Raw genomic sequence first — 11,466 nt, forward strand, 5'->3', positions numbered from 1 at the left:
AACCTCCATATTCTTACCAGGCTTATGGGACACCAATTTGAACCTTTGCATAAATGTGAACTACAATTCCTCACATGGAAAACCGTTTTCCTAGTGGCCATTACCTCTTAAAAGAGTGAGATTCAAGTTTTCACTATACAGGAACCATTTTTACAATTGCATCATAACAAAGTGGTCCTCAGAACAAATCCAAAATTCCTTCCTAAAGTAATCACTCCATTTCATCTTAATCAGTGGAGTTGCCAGTGTTTTTTCAAAACCCAGACTCTGTAGCAGAAAGAGCTCTACACACTAGACTTAAAGAGCCCTTTTTTTTTTTATTACATTGACCACTAAATCCTTTTGCAACACAATTGTTTGTAGCTTTCTCTCCACCACATAAAGTCAATCCCATCTCTAAATCTGGTATTGCAAGGTGGATTGTAAAATGTATCTAAATATGCTATCAAAAAGCAAAACGCACAATCAATTCCTCCTAGAGCTCATTCCCCACGCAAGCTAGGAGCCTCTATTGCTTTCTTAGGGAACATTCCCCTAGAAGACATCTAAGGCAGCAACATGGTCTACAACACACCTTCCCTAAACACGATTGTGTTGATGTGCAAGCCAAGCGGCAAGCTGCTGTAGGCCAAGCTGTCCTCAAAACTTTCAAACTACTTCAACAGATACAGGTGACAACCGCTAGGGGACACACTGCTGTAGAGTCTATGCTAAGTGTGAGATCTGCAGCTCATATGCCTGGAACAGAAAATGCTACTTACCAGTATGCATCTGTCCTTGCCCTGTAGAGCTGCAGATTCTCACACGCCCACCTGCCTCCCTGGGACCTGTATTGGTTCCAGTTCTATCTTAATTAGATATACACACATGGACATCTTTTTTTCTTTCTACGAATTCCATCATTTCCCATCATGGTGAAAAACAATCTAAGGATGGAGTCAATGCCCATGTGCACTATCGTCCAAGGGAAGAGTCCCCTATCTCGTGACTACAGACTTCTTCCAAGACTACATGCAATCCTCCGAGCCCAGCACCAGATGGCGATCTAATGCGAAGTGTGAGAATCTGCAAAAAGACAGTAAGGAATTCCTAGTTGCACAACCGCTCTATACACCAAAGTCAATACAAATTGTTTTAACAAATGTTGCCCACCTTTTAGGTCAACCACCCAGGAACCATAAACATGCAAGCAATAAGAGAATAGAGAGGCAACAAAAACAAATGTTTTTACAGTTTTTTTATGCAAAATGAATAATGGTCCTTCAATGATGTGCACAATTCACTTTTATTTCATCCTTGGACATATTCTTGATACAAGATGGTTAGACAAACAGCCAACGCGTTTCGCCCAAGTTGGGCTTCCTCAGGGCTGTGAATGTAACAATAATATAATTAGATACACATTTCCATAACTTACAAAAATATATAACAATAAATTACAAATTTGTTCGCAACCAGAACTCTTCATTCAATATGCTTCAGTACATAAACATCTATGAAGAACAACCACTCAGGGTGCTCACCTAGAACACCCACAACCAAAAGGAAGCAATAGCAAAAATGCGAAAAAAGTGAGCAACGTAGAGAAGAAACACCCATCCCATCGTGCGTGCCGAGTAGGAACAAAACAAGCAAGTGCCAATGTAAAACAACATGGTGTAGAAAAGCAAAGAAGGAAAAATGATGCATGAATCCAGGACCGAGGAAAGGGAGAAAACACCAAACTAGATGGATTGGGAATCAACCATATCTAATGTATTTGAGGTTCTACATATAAAAAACCCTTCCGAGATCGAACCGGATAAACTAAATAATCCACAAAGACAAAAGAGACACCAAACTATATGTACAACAAAAGCACAGAAGGAACAAATGTCACCCACTACTCCAAGCAGACACCAAGCCCAAAACGACATAATTTATAAACGGACAATACAGTCCTCACCAGATGCTCAGAATGCGTTGGTCTAGCAGCGTTAAGTCTGAAATTCAACAGCAATCTGTAAAGCTGAAAAGGAAAAAATAATAAAGAGAAACGTAACAGCCAATTTTACTATGTTAATATTCCGGCTGTATCTAACACTACAACATCCAAACCAAATTTAAAGACCCATGTACCTTGCAAGAATAAAGGACTCCAGCATTTCAGATTGAAGAACGTTATGTGGACAAATATTTAAATCACAGCAGTCAGCACAAAGTACCTAGAACAAAGTATCAAAGTTAAATGAGATCACTTTTAAGATATATTTAAAGAACAAAAACACCAAACAAACGCTGCTACAGACCCAGATTGTTCAAAATATATTAGCTTTCATAGGTTTATAGTCTTCTGGGTGACTCGATTCAACTTGAGATGACAGTGTACACTATGATGTGTCCCTAGCAATATGCTGAAATTAATTTAAAAAAAATTTAATTAAAAAAAGTGTAAGGGTTTGTCATGCATGTGACCGCACCATAGTCTGAATGCAGTCAAATATGAACAACATCATTTATCGAGCATACTATTTTATAAGATTGCTCTATAATACTTGTGAAACTGGTCAGATAAAATGTAATAAGACCTAAGATGAGTCGAACAAACAAAACGAGAATCTTAATTAAATAGGTTGATTTGAGGTCCCTGAGTCACGCCGCAGATACTCTTCAAATTGCACTCAAGAAAGATTAGTTGTTGTATTTAGCGCATGCGACTTAAGTATAAGCATATTATTGGAATATTAACTATATGTCAAAATCACTCAAAGATTAATTGATATATTTGGTGTATGTGGCTTAAGTATAAACATATTGTCAATGTTAACTATGTATTGAAATCACAGCAAACAAACGGCGAGATAAGACAACCACACTACATGTGCGTTATAAACGGAGCCAAAGCTTAAGTCCCCGTATTGCTCCTCTTGGCATCGAGAGAAAATATTGTGTTTACGGCAAATCACGCATAATGGTAACCCAGACCAAAATTACAAAACCGCATCGGTACAGGAATCTGTAGGGATACTTACGGATTACGTCTCTAACCACGTCCCACATCAGGTCTCTCACCCCGCCGACGGCCAAAATTCGGAATCCGCGTGAAAAACCAGGCGCGTATCGTATGACCTATATATACTCTAATTGGCCAGCAAGTACGTGGACCTTCTACGTAAAAACGCACTATGTCTTAGTACTAACTTTTTTTAATTTTGAGTACAGCAATGCTTTATTAGCACACAGCCGCATCTACAACATAACCCAAATTTTGTTCACTGGATTTTACACAACAGTATTTGCAGTATTCGCTGTTAGTTGTTTAAACGATACCCCGTACAAGTCTATTCAGCCAAAGACACCTTAATTTAATTGAGTGCACGGGAAACACAAAATGAAAAGTGACCCACTCACATGTGTGGGCACACAAAAATAAAAAACCTCATATCAGCACCAAGATTGACCAGCTGGACTACTGTAATTCACTGTATTTAGGAGCTCCTAAGGAAGCTCTAGGTGGCACAGAATTGCACTGCACAACTCCTGACGGTGCGGCAGCAGGCAGTCAGCCAGACCCAGTTTGAAAGCCCTTCACTGGCTACCAATAAAGGAAAGGATTTCCTTTAAAGCCACTTGCACTGCTCACAAGACTCTTTGAGGCACAGGCCCTCATAACAATCAGTCTTTGATTACCGCCTATCATCCAACAAATATCTCTTCGCTCTGAGAATTTAAACATAGCCTGCATCCCTAAAATCAATAGGCTGCGGAGTGGAGGCCGCTCCTTTTCATATAACTTGGCTAGACCATAGAACTCCCGCTCAATCAATCTCCAGCTTGAAACTCTCCACTCCTCCTTCCGAAAGGGTCTCCAAACATGGCTATTCCAGAATAGCAATTGCTAGCTTTCTCTTTTCAGCCTGAACTGCCGCTAGCACTGTGATGCCTCAGGGTAGCCATGCGCTTTATAAATGTTAATTATTAATAATGTATTCAGTTATTAATGTAATTGCTTTTCAGATTACCTAAGTTACTTTTGCTACGCCGTGTGATAGGCCTAGATATCACACTGGGACATTTCCTTGATAAAATATGAGTTAATTCGTTTTTGAAAGTATGCAGTTTCTTAAGGTCTCAAACAATTTTCCAACTCCACACTTAAAACATTTTTCACATAAAATCATTCCATGCAATCCTATGGGTGGAAATGGTTATTAGTTTAAAGGTAAGTACTTAGTTTTGGTAGTTTTTTGGGGGGTTGGAACAAGGGTTCCCCCAGGGTCAAGTATGCACTCTCAAAGCACCCTCAGCGGCACTAGGGTGGTCGGGTGCAGAGTGCTGATGCCCAGTGTTTCGAAATGGGGATAGGGGGCCTTCAGTTGGTAGCTGCTCACGAGCAGGCCACAAGGTTGTGGGAGCCAAGCTCCTGGACTAAAGCTCAGGACAAATAGGTTTCAGAGTTGGCACCCAAAGTGCACCCACAGGGGCAGCATGGGTGCTGTTTTGGCGTCTGGTGGCCTGTTCATTTCAATGGGATGCTCCACTTTGAACAAACACTTCAGGCTGGAGAACAAAGATCTGCTGGAGGTGAACACTGGTTGGGATGCTGGGACACTCTTGGGCCACCCAAGGGGGTGTGGGGTGTGGTGCAGGGTTGTCTTTTGGCGTCTGGTTTACTACACCAGCTCTGTTCGCAGTCATAACATAGGCCCTGGTTAGCAGGAACCCAGGACACACTTGGTCAAAGAATCTACATCGAGCAAAAAGTCGGGGCAACCATGCAAAAAGGGGTACTTTCCTACTCTGTCATTGTCTAAGATGGGAGAATGTCTGGCTGAGGTGGAATTGGCAGCGTGGTGTGTACTGAGGTCGGGAGGATGTCTAGGGACTTTCTGGGGGAGCTCCTGAGCAATGTGGAGCCTTGTGGGTGATTAATGTGCTGGTGGAACTGTAACTGGGGTGTGGGTTCAGATAGCTGGACTGTTGAGGGTAGCACTGGTGTGCTGTCACAGGTAACATTTTCTTGCGGTGCGTAGCCTGAGTTTGCAGCACCTGAGGATTTAGACCCCCCCCCTTTGGGAGATGTTTACTTTGCCATTAATCCTCTGTTCGTAAGTTTTAATACGATGGACTATTTGGGTCTCTATGGTCCCTCAACTCTAACACCCAAGCCACCCCCTTCTGCACCCACAAATTAACACTGGCCAGAAACCAGAGCACATGGCCTTTGGAAGTCTGCAATATTTTTCCTGATGGGAATGTGGTTTACTTTTAGATCGCCATTCTTTGAGGAGCATTATTGGATATCTACTCTTTCTGGTGTTTTTAGGGATCAGTTTGACAGTAAAATTCTTCCAGAAGCAGAAGTTTGATCTCTAGAAGAAGGCGCACGCCTGAAGTGGATCTCCACCCATAGTTTAGGGTGCCTGCTTCCGCTTCATACCATGCTATGGTGACTGGTTGTGGCATCTGATTGCAGTAATTTGGTGAAAGGGCATTTTTAAATGCACCTCTGGTTGGATGATCGTCTTCCTGGTGGTTCTTGTAAAATCCGACCCGTCCACAAACTAACTTTGCCTTTAATGTGGATATCGTGTTCATTTTGCATAGGACCGTATAGGCTGGCGGACTTCCATTTTAGATACCCCAATTCTTTACAGTAATTGAGGTTTCCTAGAAGAGCTTTTTTTGCAGGGTAGGTGAGGCATCCTTCTAGTCCTCTGCTGTAGACCCCCTCCTTTGCCCCCACTCTGCCAAACCACCCATTGTATTCGTTGTGCGTTTGAGTTGCAAAAGAGCTTTGGTCTGCAAGTAGTTGTGAAGGTTGGATAGTAAACCTCTGTACGTTATGAAATACATTCATGTGAGGTTTATATTTTTGGAATATAGCTGTATCATTCCCTGCAAACTGAATTTTCACGTTATTCTCTCCATCACAGAAGGTGGGAGCATGTGAAAGCTCAGCACATCTTTTGGGAACAAAGGAATGCACATATGGTCCAAGCTACTGGTGCAAGAATATGGAGACGGCAACTACCTGTAATGTGAGTTACCAAAGCTGGGTCAAATAAAATGAAATGTCATTCAATGCTAGCTTTTCTATTTCAATGGTCATTTTGAGACTAGCTGTCACATTACCCATTTTAATTGCCTAGAACAAGTTTTAATGTTTAGATCCATGCGATTATTCCATACAGTACATTGTCTGACTACTTGAAGTAGATTAGAAGTCTTAAAAGCGGCGTTTATAGCTTTCATATTTGCATATACTTGTATTTATTTTTCTTTTTAATTGTCGCTCTGTTTTCACAGGCCGTTGAACACTGCAAGCGTCATGTTTGGAACTGAGATACTCATTTCTCCTGCTGCTGCTAAGGGTTGAATGTTTGGAATACACAATACCCGTGAAGATTTTTGTTTTGCCAACATTTCTGCAAATGCTACTTTTAAAGAACTACAGCTTAATATCCGTTTCATTTTGTACTAATTTCCTCATATGTAAATCTTGGTTATCTCTTATACGTTACAAATTTGCAGTCTAAGGTGGATGTTCCATGATGCCAATGGGGGAGACCTTATTGGGTGCTGCAGAAGACTGCCTCTTATAAAAAAAAATAAGTGCTGTCTGTGCATTTTTAGACGTGATTGTGTTACTTGACAGGTTGTTTTTATCTTTGCCTCAAATTACGCTAAATCAGACTAGCCACTGTATCTAATGGGGGTCTTCTGAGTTTTGCTTCCATAAATGAAGTACTTGACAAAGGAATGCAAGAGTATTGTTTCATAAAGAAACATATCCAACATTGTATAATTCTATCAGGTTCGCGTTGTCTGTAAACGTATCTTAACAACGATATGATTCATTAGATTATTTTTTCTTTAAGCTCTGTGGTTTTGTGCCACTATAGTTTTTTCAGTGTCTGTCTGCAGTCCGTTTGATTAATAAGTTGACAAAACTACTGTTTTTTTGTAATGCCGAATTTAATTAACCCTTTGACAATCTTTATTTTTGTTGAGTCCTAATATAAACGGGTCCACTTTATGTAATTATTGCTTTTTGGTAGGAACAGTTTTAGCTCTCCTATTGAATTTCGGTAGAAGAATGAGTCCATCCTTTTGAACAAACTGTATGTTTTAAATCAAATCTTGTGACGCAATCTTCAATTTGTCCCACATCTATATATTCTAAACCAAAAAGCAAATTGGTGAATTGCTGAACCTTGTAAAATTGAATCTGCTGTGTCTTGCCTTAGCCTGTACGTTGTTCTTGGGAAGAAAATAATGTAATAAAGTTTTGGTTTTGCACTGAAGTGGACTTAATAAAATATTTTAAACCCATGACAGTTGTAACGTTTTTTTATTATAATTAAGACTTCACTCACTTCACTCGTTTCTTCACAGCTGAACATCTTCTGTTATCCGACAGCAACTTTTTAACTTTTGTTAATCTAGTCCATATGTGGTGTAGAGTTGTAATCCCTCCAGGTTATTGCCATACAGCACATTTTTGGCACAAGCCAGAACCAAGTACTCTAGTGTCAACCGGTCTGTGGTTCTGCTTGAAGCTGCTTTTGCACAGGAACTTATGCTGTGCACCAAACCAGAAAACAGTTTTAAGCGCTTAAGTAACTATAGATTGTGCTTTAAAGCTTTTTGCTTGTTGGAGCATTCTTTGCATGTCGATCTCTTAAAACACTACAATATTTCAAATTATGACTTTCAGCATAGACAACCGTGTGGCATTTGCTGCCGTAGATGCACATTCTCTGCATACTCCTGCATCTAATGTTGGGCTGGAACATTTGAAAGCGTATTTTGTGTGAGGCTTTTGAGTCTTGGGATATGCTTTAACTCCACCCTTAGTTGGCTATGCACATGGGCACCAACTCAAGATTTTTTTATTTTTTTTCTTGCCATCGGGTTTGGACATTTACTGAAGGGGCACAGATTCAACGTGTTCCCTATATTTCCTTCGGGCTCAGTCAAACCTACAATTGGGAAACATTTACCATCCATGATCTTCTCAGTAATACCCTTCAGAGACAAGTGCCTGTCGACCAACCCTCAACTGCTCTTTGGGGCTGCGTACCCTCTAACTACTTTGCAGAGAATACACATGGGGTGGTTCCAGAACTGCCACCAGTGCCACGCAGAGTACCCTTGATTTAGACTGTCACAATTTCTGACTTTTGCCTCGCCCATGATGACTGTTTGCAAAGCCTACCTCACCATCCAGTCGAGTAAGAACCTACTATCCAATAACAGGAGGGTGTTTGTTACATCAGAAGATGCAACGCCGATTCTCCCTGCGCGCAGCATCTTTAGATATCGGATCCCTATTAACTACATGCACGGTGAGGACACCAACCCTTCATGCACCCCAACAGCAATTGCAGAGTCAAGAGGCAGTCTTTTACCTCCACCTCTGTGCCGACCAGTCCTCAAAGAGAGTATGGTCAGTCTGTAATACGCTAAGAGCCCACATACAGGCAGAGCACCACACCAAGGGGGTGGAGGGGGCCTGTTGGGTGTCTGGCTGTGTTGAAGTCATTGCAGCCTCCAGGGCCACTTCCACCTTTGGCATCTGGCCTGCACAGACCAAAGGCCTCTGAGCCAACAAAACTCCTGCCCATGGGTATTTGCCCTCCATGTAGCCAAAAGAAACTTCACTACTCAACTCAAAGCCGCCCCTTCGATTCAGAAGCCACTATTGCATTATACTCCATTGACAGCTGGCTCTCACTCTGAGCAGTGGATTCTCCAAAGACTACAAGATGAGTTGGACATGAGGCAGAATAGACCTATCTAGCCACAGAATGGGAACAAAATCCAGGCAGGCTCTGCCTCAAGAGGGTTTTGACAGTTAAAGAATAATTACCACCAGGAACCCTGCAGCTCTCTCCAAGCCTTGGAGACAAAGGCGCCATCTCTTCCTCTTTCACTGGCCCCTCCTTCACCTTTGTGGCCAACATAGTAATTTCTTGGCGGCCCTTTTGAGGCAACTTGTGACCCAGGGCCACAGACAACCCGTAGGATGACTGTTATAATCTCAACCCTCTCATTCCATCCTACTATGAGGTAATCCAACTAGTGGCCACCTTCCTTCAGGTGGATATGCATGACCTCCCTGAGGAAGACTATTTCCTTGTAGACACAATCCAAGTCCAAATGGAAAGTCCAGTTCCTGCCTATGCTAAAGTGCATGTTAGATAGCTCCTTACCCCTTCAAAGAAAGTAAAAGCCAGGGTGGTTACTCAAAGGGCCGAAAAATATTTAAGCCCCCACCTCACATCCCTGCATACATTAAGGGCCATCACCTGCTCAACTTCCGGTTGTTCACACTCCACTCAAGTGAGCTGCCAGAGGTCATTTGCGCCCCCCCTTACCACCTTCACCCAACAATCAGAGCAAGAAGCTAGACACTGCTAGGAAAAGGGTGGTGATGGGCCACCACCCACTGGGGAATAGCCTATTCCATGGGGCTCCTCTCCAGCTATGACTGGGGGGAAACATCCTAAACCACGATGCTTGAGCAACGACTCACCTTAATGAGGAGAGAACAACGAAGACTGCTAAACAATGACGGACGGAACCACGACTTGACGGCCACGTCACTCCTCTCTGCTGTCTTCCTCCTACCATCCCCTTACGCTCAATACAATTGGGCTTTGTTGGAGTGATAGGTTAAGAAAAAAATAAACATTAGCATCGTTTCGTATTCACCCTGGCTACTGTAAAAGATAGGTAATTTCTTAAAATGAAAATTAATATTAATAAATAAAATTATTGAAAACGTTATAAAGGGATTTTTGGATAATTAAAGGAATTGGGTTGTTAAGGAAGTCGTATTAAAAAAGTTATAATAAATAGATAGTTGTAAAAACATTCGTGGTTTAGGAGGTCATGGTTCAGGCAGTTTTGCTTCAGGCAGTAGTTATTGAGTCATAAAACCATGACTGGGTACTGTGCGATGAGATGCAGTATTCAATCCAGCACCTCCCCAGAAGAATTAAAGAAGTGAGTGGGGATAATAGACTCAGATGGCAGGACTAGATCAACCGCCACCATCCGCAGCACTCTTGACATGTTGCAGGAGGCGTCCACACTATTGTCTTTATTAGATGCCTCGTCTGGCTTTTTTTTTTGTCTTTAAGCCTGAAGTCCAATAGTCTTTTAGCCCCCCTTGACATTTGACTGGGAACATCTGCTTGGGCCACAGGCTAATGAGGAGCTGGAAATATAAAGGACAAACCAAGCCAAATCCATGGATGCCCTTCAGACCATGGCTACCAAACTCCTTTCAGAGAGTGAAGGCTCAAAACCTCTTCCCCAGATCTGACACCTTATCCAAGGCAACACTACTTCTGCTAGCAGGCAGCAAGAGGGTATGCATTGGGGTACCTACAGGACCAACAAAGGCAGATGTAGAGGTGCGTCTGACAGTGGGGCCGTCATCTCAAAGCACTGACTCGCCTTGACTCTTCCGCCAATCACACATGTCAGTAGGATGCTGGAGGTTTTATTCCTTGCCAGGACACCACCATATCAGCAGGGGTGCTTGGGCAGGCGCCAAAGCAAGCTCTTGGAAGTACAAATGATCCTAAAGCAGAGTAGTTCTGGCTAAAGAAAGCTGCACAGGTGCTAGTTCCGCATGGTAATAGTGGTAAGCACTCACCCTCTAATGGTCAATCTACTCCAAAACCATAAATGCATTAAACTTGAAAAAAACACAAAAGGGAGGGCCTCAAGTATCGCAGCTTAATAGCCACACCCCATTGGGTTCTGATAGGTCGGACAGAGGTAGTGTCGTATTATCCGGTCTGAGCTTACAGAAACCAATGGTGTGGATATTAAGCTGTGATATTTGTGGTCACCTGGTATTTCCCTACAATAAAGGAGCAGTGCTAGTGTTTCATGAATTTCATGGAGAACTGATCCATTTTACACTTAGACTTCGAGGCATTGCTGTTAAGAAATACATTAACCCTGATGAAGTCCTCACAATGGACGAAATGCGTTAGCCAGGCTGTTTCCTTGAAGTACTAAAGAATAATAGAGAATTGTTTTGAGACTTCATACCACGGCTCCCATGTTCTGATATTGTAGAACAATACATTGATATTGACACCATTGAACGGTTTCTTCTCTCCTCCTTTCATGAAGTACACAGAACAAACTTTACAATACAATTGTTGGATTCTTGAGGCACTCCCTTTTGTGTTTCTTCTTTGAAGTGGTTTCCTCTTCTGAGGCAAAGTCTCCAAGCTTAGCAGATAGTTTCTTGGAGATCTTCCCTGTCTGGGGATGGATGAATAGTCCTTTCTACCTCTCATCAAACCCCTCATGGAGCCACTGATGAATGGGTTGCTCTAGGTTGTCAGTTGGCTGTAAAAGTGGGCTTCAACACGATGTGGTGTCCTCCACATCAAGTGAGTCTCCGGAGCCAGAAGTCTGTTCTTGTATTGGTGCTGGAATTAAAAGCACCTGTTG

At 42.3% G+C, this 11,466-nt stretch overlaps 1 protein-coding gene across 1 annotated transcript in view; it reads left to right on the forward strand.

Moving 5' to 3' along the window:
- Positions 1 to 7,314, forward strand: part of PSAP (prosaposin) — a 237,666-nt gene extending 230,352 nt beyond the window's left edge. Inside the window, exons 14-15 of the mRNA XM_078643248.1 lie at positions 5,916 to 6,020; positions 6,289 to 7,314. Coding sequence (XP_078499374.1) covers positions 5,916 to 6,020; positions 6,289 to 6,324 — 141 coding nt within the window. The 3' untranslated portion in view covers positions 6,325 to 7,314. The remainder of the gene's footprint in view (positions 1 to 5,915; positions 6,021 to 6,288) is intronic.
- The last annotated feature ends 4,152 nt before the right edge of the window (positions 7,315 to 11,466 follow it).

This window comes from Lissotriton helveticus, chromosome 5_1 (assembly GCF_964261635.1).
Source record: "Lissotriton helveticus chromosome 5_1, aLisHel1.1, whole genome shotgun sequence".
Lineage (NCBI taxonomy): Eukaryota > Metazoa > Chordata > Amphibia > Caudata > Salamandridae > Lissotriton > Lissotriton helveticus.